The sequence below is a fragment of the Lactuca sativa genome, chromosome 1 (genome assembly GCF_002870075.4).
Source record: "Lactuca sativa cultivar Salinas chromosome 1, Lsat_Salinas_v11, whole genome shotgun sequence".
Classification (NCBI taxonomy): Eukaryota; Viridiplantae; Streptophyta; class Magnoliopsida; order Asterales; family Asteraceae; genus Lactuca; species Lactuca sativa.
This window is the reverse complement of record NC_056623.2, coordinates 17,849,529-17,868,494: the sequence shown is the minus strand read 5'-3', so window position 1 is coordinate 17,868,494 and position 18,966 is coordinate 17,849,529. Positions and strand designations below refer to the sequence as shown.

General features: G+C 39.7%; 1 protein-coding gene across 1 annotated transcript; it reads right to left on the bottom strand.

Annotated features, from left to right (window-relative positions):
• Positions 1 to 408: 408 nt before the first annotated feature.
• Positions 409 to 1,095, bottom strand: LOC128127020 (uncharacterized). Its single transcript, XM_052765203.1, has 2 exons — positions 525 to 1,095; positions 409 to 455 (listed from the first exon to the last, which is right to left on the bottom strand). Exons 1-2 carry the CDS (start codon positions 1,093 to 1,095, stop codon positions 409 to 411), a joined length of 618 nt encoding a protein of 205 aa, XP_052621163.1.
• Between the last annotated feature and the right edge of the window lie 17,871 nt (positions 1,096 to 18,966).

The window sequence follows — 18,966 nt, the reverse complement described above, 5'->3', positions numbered from 1 at the left end:
CGGGTATCCATGACATAGGTGACATAACCCGAGCAACCCTGCTGAAGATAGTGTCTGGCCCTCGCTGCAGAACACAAAATCGGCCCACGCCGCGTTCTCTCTCCATGACTCACCAACTCTCCCCCACTTGGGGTCCGAACTCGAACTAACTGCTGCTCATAGTCGATCACTACCCCATTAGGGCTCAACCAATCTATACCCATGATAATCGTGTTCCCACACAGAGGAATGGGAACCAAATCAACCAGATACTGCTCACCGAATAACTAGAGAGTACAACCCCAATGGACCCTCGCAACCAGAACATACATATCATCAACAATCTCAACATCTAGAGGACAACCCAGCTCCCCAGAGCTCTAGCACATCTCCTGCTCAGCGCAAGCGATACAAACACTCGGGTAGCCCCTAATCAAACAATGTCAAAGCAGAAATACCATTCACAGGGAGCGATCCTAAAATAAAACATATAAACATAATCAAGTAATTTAATATAAATAAAGAGATAAGGAGAAGATACATACCCATCACCACATCAGGAGCTACACGCGCCTCCTCGGCCGTCAACAGGAAAGCCCTGCTCTTGACCACAGGCGCGTCTGCCAAGACCTGACGACTTTCAGTAATCTGAAGAGTCATAGGATCGGGTGCTGACACCGGTCCTACTGAAGCCAAACTCGGACAATGAGCCTTCTTGTGGCCCCTCTGATTGCAATGAAAGGAAATAAGATCTGATCCTTGGGAGGTGGTAGCAATACAACCCTTGCTATAATGACCCATCTGACCGCACTTGAAGCATCCAGAATCACCACCCACGTACGGTCCGTCGTGCGCCTTGTCGCACTTACCACAGCGGCTACGACCCCGATGACCCCTCGATCTGGAATCTGATACCTTGGGTCTTTTGCTCGAATCCCCTGATGTCTGAACCTCATCTGACTTCCTCTTCCTCTCCATCTCCAGGTCAATTTCCCTCTCCTTAGCTCGAGCTATCATATCCTCCAGCGTCATGCAGCTGGATCGACTCACAAACTGCTGAATGTCACTCCTCAACATCTCATGATATCGGTCCTTCTTAATCTCCTTATCCACCATATACTACAGAACTAGAAGCTCCTTCTCTCGAAGAATCAGTGTGATCTCATCCACCGTCTCTATAGTCTGGCGGAGATCCTAAAACTCTCGCGCCAACTGCAGCAACTCAATCACTGATGCAAACTTAGCTTAGAACCTAGTCGAGAAATAATCCCATGAAATCACATCAACCGCATCATCACCTACTGCACGTCCTACCTCCTCCCCCCATTCTCGTGCCCTGTACTTCAAAAGGCAGGAAGCTAGTATGACCTTGTCCCCCTCGAGAAAACTACTAGTGTGGAAGGTGTTAGCAATATCTGCTAACCACCGCCGACTCACTATGGGGTCCTTCTCCTCATGATATTCTGGAGCACCACATGCCCGGAACTCGCTGAATATCAAAGAACGTGCTCCCGATAGTTCTATCATCTCATAACGAAATGAGCTTAGCTGCTCATCTAAAACCTCCAGAATACCCTCCTTGACTGTACCAAAGATCACAAGAGTGTGATCAAGAATGCAAGCAATAATCTCAGACGAGTTGAACTCCCTAGTCTTCTCATCGAGCTGTCCGACTCCGAATCCTGAACCACAACCTCACCAGCACCAGAACTGTCAATAGGTGTGCCTTTCAATGTAGCCATACTAAAAATAGACCATATAAGCCATCAGAATACGCATCGAAATATATATCGAGGAAACACAAACTCCACAAGCTCTCTGGTTTCATCGCAGATCATCTTGAATCGAGTACAAATCCTCTGCTTCTAGTAGTACGGGCCCATACTACCTTCCAGATCTACTCGTACATTCCTCAAAAATTGCTTTGACTCAACCATGTTACTTTATATCCATACAATGTTCCCTCACATATAAGGCTCCCAGCACTAGATCTCATCCTAGGTTTTCTTAGGGCAAACTCCATACTACTCTCTGCCATCAACTACAGAAGGAACTCCCAGTAATTTCCTCTAACTAGTTCACGAATACAATTACTGAAAGGTTTTGAGCATTCTAACGATCCTAAGGTGTGCATGCAACCCTAGAAACCTTGGATCTGTGTTTTCTCTATTATACATGCAAACTTTCATTTTTCCAAGGTTTCATCCTAACCAGCATACTATGAAGTATATGTAGTATAAAAATCTAGTAGAATGACATACCTTTTCTTGTAGCTTGATTCTTTGGACCTTTAAGAGCCTATCACCCCAAGTGTGATGTCTCAAATGCTTCACACAACACCACCAACAATTGGAAGAACTTGAGAAGGGATTATCTAGCACCAAATTTGGCTATATCTCTCTAAGATCACTAGGGTGCCGATTTTCGTAGCCTAGGGGCTTCTTATATAGTGTAGTGGAATTAGGGTTACACCATGTAAGCCTTAATAGCTATGACTTTCCACATTCCTCATGCTCCATGGGTTTTAACCTCCATGGAGCATCCATGGGTCACCACATGGGTTTAGCATAACATAAGGAATCTTGGATCAATTGCCCACACCATAAGAATGAATGATTTACCAAATCTACCCCTTAGAATGAATTGCCCACACCATAAGAATGAATGATTTACCTAATTAATTCTTGATCAATACTAATTAAATAATATGATTCGTATTAATATATTAGAACTTATAATATATTAATAAATCATAAATATCCTCTCCTCATATGTCCATCCTTACAAACTGTTCCGGTGCCATGCAACCCAAATGGACCATGCTACTCTCGGGTCAAGTACATACCAATTATAGTTATGAGCCTAGAGACTATATCCAACAGTCTTCCACTTGGATAAGTCTAATAACTATAATTGCAAGTACGACTTAAAACACCGACTAGCAATCATAGCTCTTAAAAGCCTCTGTCGAAACAAGACGCTCCATTTTAGATAAGTGATCAAATAATCCTCTGTTCAAGATATGAGTCGGACAAATACATGGAAGAACGTCATACTTATTTTCCAGTAGTTTGTTTCCCGATTTCCGATTTGTTTGACATATAACTTAATCGAACACATCAATTTAGTTCTGATCGGGCCTGGTACATAGGTCAAAACAAAATCATCAAGGGGCCCAACATATCACTTTTAATCCTCCAAGGACTAAAAGGAACATATAAACTTCGACATTATATGCTTGTACTGACTATTCATTGAATCACAAACAACAACACGTTTTATAACATCGAGTTACCGATGTGTTTTCGTACTATCAATGTACAAGCAAATCATAGTCAACAACTCATATATCTAGGTTTAAAGACTTATATGATATTACCGTCTCACGATCACTCGAGATAAATTCCATGAAGTGATACAAGTGAGTGCGGGTTGAATACAATACTCAAACCTTATGAGCACTCATGAATGTTGCAGCAACCATTTCTATTTCTAATACAATTAAGACAAATCTACAAGACAAATTCATGACAGTCTTGATTCAATACCTACTTCCAACGTATGATTGACTGTGGATAGTTTGAATAATATAATTATTTTAGAAATCAAAACATGCAAAATGAAATAATAGTAAATGATTTACACAAGACACTACCATACTAGTAAATAAAAGTACCTTTTATTTAAGCATCAAATGTCGATTACATTTCAACTATTACAAGTTTCGAAAGCTATCTAATCATTAAAACTAATATCATCCTTCAGCCCAATGCGCCTCGCATGCTGTAAATGCTTAACCCTACTTAGTCCCTTCGTAAGGGGATCTGTTGGGTTCTCATATGATGATACCCTCTTTTCCACGATGAGTCCTTCTTCTATTCGATGTCTAATGAAGTAGTATTTTCTGTCGATGTGCCTGGATCTACCGTGATCCCTTGGTTCCTTGGCGAAGGCAACTGCACTCTCGCTGTCACAGACCACAGGATCCTTTATAGCTGGTACAAATCCAGGGTCTCCAATGAAGTTCTTCAGCCATATTGACTCCATTGCCGCCTCGCTTGTTGCTATGTACACTGATTCGCAAGTTGAATCAACTACTGTCTCCTGCTTGGAACTTTTCCAAGTTATTGCTCCTCCATTTAGGGTAAAGACCCAGCCCGACTGAGAGCGGAAATTATCCATGTCGGTCTAAAATCTAGCGTCGCTAAACCCCACCACTCTCAAGCCATCACTCCCACCAAAGGTAAGGGCCCATTCCTTAGTCCTCCGCAAGTACTTGAGAAAGTTCGTTACTCCAGTCCAGTGAGCCTTGCCCAGATTCCCTTGATATCTGCTGACCATGCTCAAAGCAAAGGCCACATCAGGGAGAGTACAAGTCATAGCATACATGATCGAGCCAACGACGAAAGCATATGGTATTTGACTCATCTCAACAATCTTAACCTTTGTACTCGAACTCTGAGCTTTACTCAGCTTGGCATTGCTCTACATCGGTAAGTCACCTTTCTTGGAATCCTGCATGCTGAATCTTTGCAACACCTTATCCAAGTAGGTACATTGACTAAGTCCAATTAGTCTCTTACTGCAGTCTCTCAATATCCTTATCCCAAGAATATAGGCAGCTTCTCCGAGGTCCTTCATAGCGAAACACTTCCCAAACCAGGACTTAACCTCCTACAAGGTTGGGATGTCATTTCCTATGAGTAGTATGTCATCCACATACAACACCAGAAACCTAACTATGCTCCCACTAGCCTTGACATATACATAGGGCTCATCCTCACTTCTTAAAAAGCCAAACTCTTTCACTTTCTCATCGACACAAAGATTCCATCTACGAGATGCTTGTTTTAATCCATAAATGGATTTCTCAAGCTTATACACTCTATTAGGGTGTTTTGCATCGACAAAACCCTCTGGCTGACTCGTGTAAACATCCTCAACCAAATTTCCATTAAGGAAAGCAGTTTTGACATCCATTTGCCATATTTCATAAACATGAAATGCAACAATGGATAGCATAACCCTAATAGACTTAATCTTCGCTACTGGCAAGAAGGTCTCATCATAATCAACTCCCGGAGTTTGAGTAAAGCCTTTTGCAACCAGTCGCACATTATAAGTGTGTACTTTCCCATCCATGTCGGTCTTCTTCTTGAAGATCCATTTGCACCTGACTGTCTTACGACCCAATACATTGTCAACCAAGTTCCAAACTTTATTGTCATACATGGACTGAATCTCGCTGTCCATAGCCTCTTTCCATTTAGTAGACTCGGGGCCTGCCATGGCTTCTTGTAGTTGTTAGGTTCATCCAAATTTACCAGTGTGCTATCACTGATAAATGTATCACCTTCTGCAGTAATATGGAAACCATAAAACTCAGGTGGAACACTAACTCTACCGGAACGCCTCAGAGGTACAGACTTGTCAATCAGCTCAACATGAGTTTCCTCCTTAGGTTGATCGCTAGTTTTTGAGGTTCCTTTAGCACTTGACTCTTGAAGTTCTTTAAGGTCAATTTGCCTCCCATTGTCTCCTTGCCTTATGAGCTCTCTCTCACGAAAGAGTCCTCTCCTTGCGACGAAGACAACATTGTCACTCGGTCTGTAGAAGAGATAGCTAAAGGATTTATGTGGGTAGCCGATGAAAATACACCGCTCGCTCTGAGGTTCGAGCTTGTCGTGAGTCTTGCGTCTCACGAAAGCCTCGCAACCCCAAACCTTGATGTGGTCCAATGTGGGAGCCTTCCCAGTCCACATCTCGTGAGGTTTTTTGGCAACCTTTTTTGGTTGGGACTAAATTAATGATATGGGAGGCATTCTCTAAGGCATACCCCCAGAATGAGATTAGTAACGAAGCTCAAATCATCATGGAACAAACCATGTCCAACAAGGTTCGGTTGTGCCTCTCAGCCACACCATTAAGTTGCGGTGTCCTAGGTGGCATCAACTGTGAAAAAAAATTCACACTCCTTAAGATAGTCTAGGAACTCTATACTAAGATACTCACCACCCCGATCAGATCGGAGCATCTTTATCTTCCTGCCCAGCTGATTGTCCACTTCTTGTTTAAACACTCTGAATTTCTCAAAGGTTTTTGACTTATGCTTGATTAAGTAGAAATAGTCATATCTACTATAATCATTAGTAAAAGTCACATAGAAGCAGTTATCATCCCTTATGGCGTTTTTGAAGGGCCCACACACATCAGTGTGTATGAGATTCATCAAACTTTCACCCCTTTCACAAGTACCAGTGAAGGATGAGTTGGTCATCTTTCCATGTAAGCAAGACTCACAAGTGTCATCCGACCTTAAGTCGAATGACTCCAAAACTCCAGCCTTATGGAGTTGAACTATGCGCTTCTTGTTGACATGTCCAAGACGACATTTCCACAAGCATGCTTTATGCAATTCATTGGAAGAATCGATATGCAACACATCATTTTCTAAGTTGTCTACAACATTCGTAGTTTCATATACACCATTACAAGGTAATGCTTTAAAATAAAAAAACACCATTATAATAAGCATTTATAGCACCAATTTCATTATCAAATGAAAAACTATATCCTTGTTTGTACAAACCATGAAAGGAAATAATATTTCTCGCCATATCAGACGAGTAGCAAAAATTATTGAAATATATTTCTAACCCACTACTAAGCAATAAAGAGTAAACTCCAATCTTGGTGACAGGCGAAACCTTCCTATTCCCCATGATCAAGTTTGTCTTCCTGTGCTTCATATCCTTACTTCCTTTTAGGCCCTACACATCAGAACAAATGTGAAATCCATAACCTGTGTCAAGAACCCAAGAGTTAGAATGTGATGAGTTTTTAGATAGAATAGTATAAATACTTGCATGGGTGGCCTTAACCTTCCCATATTTAACATCCTCTAAGTATTTGCGGCAACTTTACGTCCAGTGCCCTTTTTCGTGACAGTAGAAACACTCTGCTTCTTTAGGAATGGAAATGAGAGCAACATAACCAGCCTTGGTCCCACTTGAAGAGGATCCATCAATAGAATTTCCCTTGCGGCTCTTTGAGGGAGACTTCCTCTTCTTCCCTTTCCCTTGTCCAATTGCTAGAACAGAGGTGGTAGTAGGAGTAGAAACAACCAATTTACCTTTGAGACCACTTTAAGCAGTCCTTAAAAGACCTTGAAGTTTTCTAAGTGTGACCTCGTCCTTGTTCATATGATAGGTCATTCGGAACTAATCATAACATGGAGGTAAGGAGTGTAGAATGATATATATAGCCAGCTCCTCAGGAAAGTTCAAATTTGACTTTAGCAAACGGTCCACAAACCTTTACATTTTCTGCCAGTAGCCCGTGATGGGTTCACCATCCTTCATCCTGGCTATTAGCATGTAAGAGATGATTTCATATCTCTCTTGACGAGCACTCTGATGGTATCTTTCCATCAGGTCCCGATGCATCTCAAAAGGATAGAAGTCCTCATAGGACTTTTGGAGTTCAGCTTTCATGGGGGCGAACATGATACATGACACCTTGGTGGCATCCTTCTCATGAGTCCTAAACTCAGTGATCTCCTCGGGAGTAGTAGAAGACTCATCAATTTCCTTAAGCTACTTGTCTAGGACATATTCCTTGTCCTCATAGCGAGTGACCATCCTGATGTTCCTAATCCAATCATTAAAGTTGGAACCATCGAAGATGACTCTCCTACAAAGGTTCATGAGAAAGAAGGAGCCAGTAGGGTTTGAGCCAGAAGTAATGTTGGAAGACATATGAAAAGAAAGAAAGACAAGTTTAGATTAGATAAAGAGTCCTTAATATAACACCCAATAGGAAATATTAAGGCTAGGACCCAACACAATATTTTACAAATTGGAAGAGGGATGCCGTAATCCAACATGCAAAATATTTGAAGGTAGGTAAATGACGATTTACCAATTTCCAGCTTGAAAAATGAAATAGTTATTAAGTTCTAATTGGATTGAAACTCCTAGATCCATTAAGATTCATTGAAAAATCAATGGCATGTTTAAATCTCAATTATGCCCTTCTGGTTTGTGACTGGGATACCGAGGATCACAAACAAGGTGTGAATAACCATGCAAAATGTGCTTGGTACTCCCGAATTTATCACCCAAACAATGTGTCGGTTAACCACACACGATCCATTGATCTTATGATAAACATCGAGCCTTACCTTGGGCCCCTCCCGACATAATAAAATCACATACTGCACCGCGCCTTACCTCGGGCCCCGCCCGACATCAAACCCCGCTTGGTATACATATATGTTATTCTTAGGCCCAGCCAGACATCGGACCCCGCCCACTATACACATACAATACATATCACAAAATCATGTGAACACATACAATGATCATAAATAATAGTATATGATTCAATCATCCGGCCTCGCCCGACATCGAGCCCCGCTCAGTATACATAGCAGCACATAACACATGCAAGGGTCATGCAGAATCCTAGCATCCTAACATAAACAACAAGGGCTGACATTGGTGCCTTATGCTCGCTAAACCCAGTAACGAAACTCACCTCGACTGCTGAATCTCACTAAAAATCCCCAGTTGTTGGTCCAATGAATCCTCAAGCTAATCAATACCAAAACAACACCCAATTAACATTTGGGTTCTAATCCATAACCATAAATCCGTACTTAGGTTAAAAAGACCATTTTACCCTTAACCTAGCTTGGTCCAAGACTAAGGCCCAAACTCATAATCTAAAAGACCCAAAAGCCAATTAATCATCCAAGGCCCAATTATGGCCTAATTTTCCAAATTGGGCCAAAACCCCTTATATGGGTTTTACCCAAAAGCCTAACCATTTTCCTTGTCCAAAACACTTGCACTCAGATGGCCCAATAAGAACTCAAACACCCAAGCCCAAAAGAAAGCCTAAACTCGAAGCCCAGTATGCAAAATCCCACCTGAATGAGTACACAGGGCGTACTCAGCTGTACGCTAAGCATACACGCTATTTGGCTTGTACACTGCACGTACAGACTTGTATGTCCAACTTACTCATCCATTAAGTCAAACTCTTCATTAATCTCTTAATGATTTAGTCTAGAAGTCCAAACCACATATATGAGTCCTAATAAGTGTCTAGAACCATAAAGTCACTGATTTGGTGACTTTGCATGCCCTAAAAGAACCCAACTTCAAGATATAACATTATACAATGGACACAATATCATGCATGGGGGATTCTAAACCTTAAAGGTGACAACTTTATGAATCTAGAACCTCATAAACATGAAGAGTGGAAAGTCATAGCTCCTAGAGTGGTATCAAACCACTAGTTCTCATTTATGGGGCCAAAAGGGACTAAAACTCTTATATAATAGATCTAAGCCATTAATGAACAAGTTGGTAGCTTTTTTACCTCAAACAAGCTAGAAAAAAAGCAAATAATCAAGATCCATAAGCTCTTCCTTGATCCACCACCTTGCACCAAGCTTCTACTTCTAGAATATGGACCAAAACACACCAAAATGGACACAATGAGCTCAATACACAAATGAGAGGCTTAGGGTTTCGAATATGGGGCTAAAAGGTCGGAGGAGGCTTAGAAATGAGGGTTTCATAAGCCATAAAGGTGATTATATAGTGTCTAACTTTGAAAATTAGGGTTTTAAGAATCCTTACGTACGACCCGCTTACAAGGCTGTACGCCCCGTATACGTCTACGAAACCCCGTCCAAGCCTCTCATGAGTACACTAAGCGTACCATGTGGTATGCCCCGCGTACTTGCTTCGCAGCTTGTATTAAGTGTACCCTGCGTACAACACAAGTAACAAAATGCAACTTTTACATAATACCAGGGCAATAATGAAACATACCAAGATTCATGCGTTACACGTGTAGAACATACAAAAAAACCCAAGTGGCAGGAAACCAAATCATAACACACTAGAAGTCTGTAACTCATGGAAAGCTAAATGGAATACAAATGAATACAAGTAGAAATTTAATCAGAACAAGATCAATGGGCGTAATGGGGTGGCTGATGGAATACCATAACATACCCATAACCATGGATCCGCTTCTCATTTAAAGGTGGCTTCTGTGAGTTTTTTTAAATGGTTCATGAAATTTTGTATGTTTATATATGTATGTGTATATTTATTTTACATTTTATGGTGTTTATACAGAAGAGGAAATTAGGACGTCAATCACCACATAGTGAAGTTTTCTTGTATACACATACAAAGAATCATGACGGAGTCACAATTACAAATGAAAAAGATCCCTGCTGTTTGTTTTTGTTACGCGTTTGGTCCTTACTGTTTCTTTTTGTTATGCGCTTGGTCCCTGTCTTAACAAAAAAAAAATTTATTTAAATATAAAAAATGGTGGGGTAGGTAAGGTAAGGTGACGGGGTGGGTTTGGGGGTGTATTTATTTAATATAATTAAAAAATCAAGGCCAAAATACTCCTTTTAGGTAAGACTGGGACCAAACACGTAACAAAAACAAACAATATAGACCTTCCGAGTTTAAAAAAAAAAAAAGTTAGGGACCAAATGTGCAAATTACACTAAACCATAGGGACCATTCGTGTAATTTACTCTAAAAAATTTATGTAACATTCATTTCAATGTAAAGTTTTATATTGTAGAGTTCAGGTTATTTATAAATTTGATATCTTTTAAATTATTATTACTTTGTAGGCTACCAATTACAGAATAAAAGGAAGAGTTAGAAGTTGGTGAACAAGTTGTGGAGGACCTAACATTTAATGATGTTGTTGGTGGTTATTACAAGAAAAGAAGACTGTATGAATGTGACTCATATGCCAAAGCACTTCCCATTAATAGCGGTATAATGGAAGTGTCTAATTACATTCCAGAAAAAAATGGTGAACTAGAAGAATTAAGGGAGTTTATTAAACAGAAAAAAGACAAAAATGAAGAACATAATGAGATAATGAAGGCCAAAGATGGCCAACAAAACATAAGAATCGAGCAGCTTAATAAACAACTACAACCGGGAGTGGCTGTTATTAACGTTTTCAACAACTACTAAATTCATAAAATGTTAATGTGTTTATTGCAAAGTATTTATTTTAGATTAGCCACTTTCATTTTCGATGTAATAAAACTTTATTCTTTTATTTAATGTTATAAATTTTATTTGATCTTTTTGTAAATTTGTTTCTATATATTAGTACAAATAAATTTTGTTTAATTTGTAAATTAGTTAGATATCCTAAGATATATAGCTTTGCAACAAAAATAATCCTTTGTAATTTGCTATGGAATACATACCACATATTTTGCTAGGGATTAAGCACAATGAATTTAGCTAGGGATTAATCACCATGGATTTAGCTAAGAATTAATCACCACGGATTTAGCTAGGATTAATAACCATGGCTTTTGCTAGGCATTCATCACCACATATTTAGCTAGGGATTAATTAGCACAGATTTAGCTAGGGATTAATCACCATGAATTTTGCTACAGATTCATCACCACGGATTTTGCTACATATTCATCACCATGGAATTCGCTAGGGATCCACTACAACTAAATTTGTGATGAAAGATCTACTATGGAATTCGCCACGGAATACGACCACGGAATACAAAACGAAATACCCTCTACAATCTACTTCATTTCGTTATTACATTTGCGATGAAATTATTGTTTCGCTGGCAAACCCTTGCTACGGTTCTTTTTGGGACAGAAATGGGTCGTTGGAAATTTCATCGTTATTCGCCTTTTGCAACAAAATTTCATCTTTTTACAACGGATTCCTTCCTTTGTAATACCGATTTTTTCTTATAGTGATCTTAGATTTTAGATTTTGTAAGTTAGTTGATAGCTTTGAAACAATGTGACAATAGTGAATTGTAACTGAATGGTGATTAATTAAACATAGATTTATTTATGTTCATAATGTGAGATACCATTAGTCAATTAATTTATTATTGTGTTTCACTTTGCATGTTTTAATTCTAAAATATTAATTTATTCGAAATGCCACAGTTTGATATACTTTAGGGGTAAGTATTGATTTAAGACTATCATGAATCGTTTGTAGATTGTCCAAAAGGATTAGACATTGCATAGGGATTGCTGCAATATGCATTAGTACTTAGAAGATTGGAATTTTTAGTATTGGTTAAATTCGCACTAAGAGATTACTTCATGGATTTTAATCATAAGTAATTCTAAGATGATAATATATTTTATTCATAAAAAACAGAGATATATAAGTCATAGTTTGAAAATCAATTGTGCATTGGTTTACTCCAACTCATCTCGTAACTCGGTGTTTTAAAGTGTAATTCGATGTATGATTTAGTTAATAAACTATATGATTATATAGTCAAAGTTTATTTGTTCCTTTTGCCTTAACATAAAAACAATATATTGCGGTTCATCAATGATTTGATATTGAAATTATAGTGCTAGACCCAGTCGGTACTAAATTGACGTGTTCAATTAATAGTCTGATGATGTCATCACAAATCGGGAAATCAAGAAATAAAATCTTGGACAATGAGATTGATTCTAATTCATATCTTGGTAGGGGTGTAAGTGAGCCGAGCTACTCATGAAATCGAATTAGGCGAGCCTGAGCCAAGCTCGAGCCTAAACATGAGGCTCGTTTATTAAACAAGCTCGAGCCGGACTTCTATTAATGGGCTCGCGAGCCTAAACGAGCTTAAACAATATATATATATATATATATATATATATATATATATATATATATATATATATATATATATATATATGTTGGAATAGTGTCTAAGGCTACAACTATATTAGGCAAGTATTTGACCCGGTTGAGCATGGTCCTTTTGGGTTGCCTTCACCATAGCAACTTGACAAGATGATTTATAATGAGAGAAGGAATATTATTAATATATTATAAGAATAATATAAGGAATAATAATATTATTATTTGATTAATATAAGTCATAAATTAATTAGGAATTAATTTGGTGACTTAAAGAGATTAATTAAATAAAGGGGTATAAACTGTCAATTGTTTGATAATTGCACTTTGGGCTATATATCCTTTATGGATAAGGGGTGGACGATTTCTAGGGCTAAGGATAGCCATAAAATCGTCCAAGGCTTATCATGGAAAGGATTTGGATTGCTTAGGGCTTAAGTTATCCAATTAGGGTTTAAGGGAGAAACCCTAGGAGCCTTACAAGTATAAATAGACCCCAAGGGCTAAGGGATTTCGTGACTTATGCTTTGAGTAGAAACCCTGGCCGATTTGATTCCCTCTCCTCTCTCCTAAATCATCTTCTTGCTAGTTGGTGTTTGTAAGCCATTAGAGGAGTGACAATTGTGACTCTAAAGCCTCAAGGACAACAAGATCAAGCAAGTGATTCAAGGTAAACTTCTAATCTCTGATTTCATATTATTGTTATTTTATATTAGCCATTAGAAGTCTTGGACTCAATGTATGTTCAATTAGAGAAACCTAGATCCAAGCATTAGGGTTGCATGTGTACATAGGGATGTTCATATGGCTAAAACCCATCAGTGGTATCAGAGCCTAGATTGGTTTCTATTGAATTCATACTTTGATTGCTTGTTTGTTGCTGAAAAAATCGTTTTTTTTTGTTCTCTGGTTGATGAACTCGGCGAGTCCCATGGTGGTACTCGGCGAGTCCATCTGGGTACTCGGCGAGTCCATCTGGGTACTCGGCGAGTTCGAGCGTCAGAAAAAGGAAACTTCAGGATTTCTTGTTGTTTATCTTTGAGATACTTGCCTTAATCATATTAGATCAATATAAATCCGATTTTATGATATATATGAGTATATTCTTGACCTAATTGAAGATATTTATCAATTAATAAAATATTTGTTTCCTTATGTGATAATTGATTAATTATTTTATTAAATTGGTAAATTGTTGTGCAAGAAATCATTAAATAAATAAAATATGGATAATTATGGAATTAATTGTTAATTAAGATTATTTGTTATTTGATCCTCTATGTTTTTAAAAGTTTAAAACTTAAATTTATGTTTTGTGATTAAAAGTTTAATTTAGACAATTTAAATTTCAAACCCTAGAATTTTACAAGTTTAAAATCCAACCATATACTAATATAATATTACAAGATTAATATATATATATGTATAATTAAAATGCTAGTCTTACCGTTAGTAGGCCTCATTCACGAAGCCGGTCTATAAGGTGGGTATAAGGTTGATGCCTATAAAATGGCGCTTAATGGGTGTACACTCACACCCACCGCTTGCTTGATCGGTGGTGGGTCGTTAGCCGAACGGGTAGGATAGGGCAACCTCATCTCTTCATTAAAAGTATAATATAAAATTCAAAGTAACTACATGTTTTTCAAAAATTTCCCAATATTAGTTACTTTAGGAAAAGTGAATTGATGCAATCCAATGAAATTACACTTTGCATCCTTGCTAAGAAGTTAGTGGAGCGTGTGTGGTTTACCGGCACACTAAATTGGTTCTAAGCAATGGTGGCAAAGGGTGATTCATTGTTTATCATAGTTCGATGGAGCGTGTGTGGTTTACCGGCACATCGAATAGGTGATCGTTACAATGAAGGCACCATGTAAATTTGCATGGTAATTCACACCCACTTTGTGATCCTCGGTATCCCAGTCAAAAACAAGAGGGGCATATCGAGATTTAAACATGCCATTGAAAAATTTCAATGAATCTCATCCAAACCTAGGAATTCTCAATACATTTAGAACTTAAAGTTATGTCTTGTGGTGGAGAATTAGTGAATCGTCATTCACTTACCTTCAAATTGTTTGCATGTTAGATTACGACATCCCTTCTCTAATATGTAAATATTGTTGTTGGATCCTAGCCCTAATTTTTCTTATTGGGTGATAATTAGGGATTCATATTCTAATCTATCTTTGTCCTTTCTATTTGTAGATGTCGAACACCAACAACGCTGCTGCTAGTTCATTCACATTGATGACCCTTTGTCAAAAGGTGATGGGACGAACTTTAGCGAATGGATAAGATACATTTTCACAATTGCTCGCTATGAGGACAAGGAGTATGTCCTAGATGAGAAGCTCGAGAAAATCAACCCAGAAATCGCTACTCCGGCTGAAATGACCGCTTTTGAAACTCACGAGCGTGATGCAATGAAGGTAAATTGCATCATGATAGCCACCATGAATGCCGAAGTCCAAAAGTCTTGTGAGGACATGTATCCGTATGAAATGCACCAAGACTTGTTGGAAAGATACCACCAGAACGCGAGGCAAGAGCGTTACGAGATTTTCACTAACATGATTTCCGCTAAAATGGGTCATGGAGAATCTCTTACCGTGCACCTGCAAAAGATGCAAAGGTATGTCGATCGTCTTCGCAAGTTGAATGTGGACTTTGGGGAAGACTTGGCGATCGACATGGTGCTTCACTCTTTGCCTCCGTGTTACAATCAATTTAGGATGACCTACCACATGAACAAGGAAGAGGTCACCCTAAGCAAGCTCCAAGGTCTCCTTAGGGTTGTTGAAAGCAACCTAAAGGACAAGTTTTTTGCACCCACTCCCAATCCACCCGCTGCTCCTGTTTTGGCCATTGGGCAAGGAAGAGGCAAGAAGAGGAAGGCTCCGTCTAAGAGCCACCGCAAGGGAAAGTCCCGAGATGGTTCCTCTTCTAGTGGGACCAAAGTTGATCCTGCTAAGCCCTGTCCTAACCCTAAGGAGGCAGAGTGCCATCATTGCCATAAAATAGGGCATTGGAAGAGAAGCTGCCCAGACTACCTGCAAGCCATAAGGGAAGGAAAGATCAAGCCATCTTTCGCAGGTATTTATACAATTAAATCTAACGATTCATCTCATGCTATTTCTTGGGTCCTTGATACCGGTTGTGGTTACCATATTTGTTCTAAATTGCAGGGACTAAGAAGAAATAGGGATGTGGAGCATGGAAGAATAAATCTAATCATGGGGAACAGAAGATCGTTGCCTGTGACCAAGATTGGAGTGTATTCTTTAGTGCTTAGGAATGGTTTATCTTTAGATTTGAAAAATTGTTGCTATTCGCCAGAAATGGCTAGAAACATCATTTCATTTCATGGTTTGTTTAGACAAGGTTTTAGATTTTCTTTTAATAATGAGAATGGTTCTATTCTTGCTTATCTAAATGGTGTCTTATATTTTGAAGCTATACCATGTAATGAAATTTATGAAACTGTTATGATTGTAGATAACTTAGGAAATGATGTTTTATGCATGGATTCTTCCATTGGTGTGGGTAGAGCATCCTTGTGGCATTGTCGTCTTGGACATGTCAACAAGAAGCGCATAGCCCAACTCCAAAAGGATGGAGTGTTGGAGTCATTCGACCTTCGGGAAGATGACACATGCGAGTCTTGTTTACTTGGAAAGATGACTAAGTCACCCTTCACAAGTACATGTGAAAGAGGTAAGGGTCTATTGGACCTAATACATACCGATGTATGTGGACCGTTTAGATCAACCACGAAGGATGGAAACCGCTTCTATGTGACTTTTACCGATGACTATAGTAGATATGGGTATATTTACTTAATCAAGCGAAAGTCGGAAACTTTTGAAAAGTTCAAAGAGTTCAAAAATGAATTGGAGAATCAATTGGGCGGGAAAATCAAGATGCTTCGATCCGATCGAGGAGGAGAGTACCTAAGTCTTGAATTCCACGACTATCTCAAGGAGTGTGGAATAGTTTCACAATTGACGCCACCTAGGACACCGCAGTTGAATGGTGTGGCAGAAAGGCAAAATCGAACCTTGTTAGACATGGTTCGCTCTATGATGAGTCGTGCTTCACTACCTATCTCTTTTTGGGGGTATGCCTTAGAGACTGCCGCCCATATCCTTAACCGAGTCCCTACTAAGAAAGTTGCCAAAACACCTCACGAGATGTGGACAGGGAAAGCTCGCTCGTTGGCACATATCAAGGTTTAGGGTTGCGAGGCTATCGTAAAACGAGATACTCACGACAAGCTCGAACCTCGTAGTGAGCGATGTATTTTCATCGGCTACCCGCAGAAATCCTTTGGATATCTCTTCTATAGACCGAAGGACAATGTTGTCTTCATTGCGAGGAGAGGAGTTTTCCGAGAGCGAGAACTCATAAGCCAAGGAGACAGTGGGAGGCAAATCGAACTTGAAGAGATTCAAGAATCGATAGATGAAGGAACCTCTACCGCTGGCACTCAACCCGAGGAGGAAACTCTGGTTGAACCGATTGACGAGTCCTTACCTCTTAGACGTTCCGAAAGAGTTAGAGTTCTACCCCAGTTTTATGGTTTCCATATTACTACCGAAGGGGACACTTATATTAGTCATGGTACACTAATAAATCTAGATGAACCTAATAGCTATAAGGAAGCCATGGCAGGCCCGGAGTCTATAAAATGGAAAGAGGCAATGGACAGCAAGATCCAGTCCATGTATGACAACCACGTTTGGAATTTGGTTGATAATGTGCCCGGACGTAAGACCGTCAGGTGTAAATGGATCTTCAAGAAGAAGACCGACGTGGATGGAAACGTACACACATATAAGGAGTGATTGGTTGCGAAGGGATTTACTCAAACTCCCGGAGTTGACTATGATGAGACCTTCTCACCAGTTGCGAAGATTAAGTCTATTAGGGTGATGCTAGCTATTGCCGCATTTCATGATTATGAGATTTGGCAAATGGATGTCAAAACCGCTTTCCTTAATGGGAAGTTGGCTGAGGATGTTTACATGGCTCAGCCAGAAGGTTTTGTCGATCCGAAGCATCCGAATAGAGTGTGTAAGCTTGAGAAGTCCATTTATGGACTTAAGCAAGCGTCTCGCAGATGGAATCTTTGCTTCGATGAGAAAGTCAAAGAGTTTGGATTTGTACGAAGCGAAGATGAATCGTGTGTATATGTCAAAGCCAGTGGGAGTACAATAAGCTTCCTCGTTCTGTATGTCGATGACATACTACTCATAAGAAACGACGTCCTGACTCTGCAGGAGGTTAAGTCCTGGCTCGGGAAGTGCTTCGCTATGAAGGACGTCGGAGAGGCTTCCTATATTTTGGGAATAAGGATAGTGAGAGAAAGAAGTAAGAGACTAATAGGACTTAGTTAGAACACTTACTTAGATAAGGTACTAAAACGTTTTAGTATGGAAAACTCAAAGAAGGGAGAATTACCGATACAAAGTAATGCCAAGTTGAGTAAGACTCAAAGTCCGAGTATCGAAGCTGAAATAGCAGAAATGAGCCGAGTACCATACACTTCCGAAGTTGGCTCAATCATGTATGCTATGACTTGTACTCGCCCTGATGTAGTGTAACAACCGAAAAATACAACCAATTTTAAATTTTTCAAAAACATCTCGATTCCAATAATTCTTTACAAAAAGGGTTTTCAATACAAAACATTTAACGTATTCCCAGAATCACAACACTACAAAATCATGAGGAGCGGTACGATCACGCCTTCGCCTTGCCACGATCTCCTGAAGAACCTGAAAAACATGAAACCACAACTGTAAGCCCGAAAGCTTAGTGAGATATCCCCAAAATACCAACCACAAATACCATACACGCATAACATGCCATAACATATCCGATCATAGAACAGCCATGCTCTCCGGGTCTACTGTGTGACTGGTCCGCCACACCGGCCTACAGTCCACCTGATCCACCCTCTGAGTCTATCTGCATACATCGAGTCTGCAGTGTGATTGGTCCGCCCATTCCCGGGCCTTCAATCCACTTGGTCCACTCTCTGAGTCTACAGTATGACTGGTCCGCCCGCACCGAGCCTTCAGTCTGTCTGGTCCACTCTCCGAGCCTTCGGCACGTCTAGTCCGCCCCTATCGGGACCTACAGCCTATCCAGACCGCTCGTTGGGCCTACGGGACAACCGGTCCGCCCTGGGTATCTTGGCCTACTGCACACAGCAGGACCCGCCTCAACCCAACTCCAGTCCAAGCAACCATGTGCACATACATACATACAATCATAAAGC

Excerpts from the sequence above, each read along its gene's own strand:
- LOC128127020 (XM_052765203.1), bottom strand. The coding sequence starts at position 1,095 with ATGGTGGATAAGGAGATTAAGAAGGACCGATATCATGAGATGTTGAGG. Across the intron at positions 456-524 it reads AGCTCCTGATGTGGTGATGG|GATCGCTCCCTGTGAATGGT; the intron begins GTATGTATCTTC and ends GTTTTATTTTAG.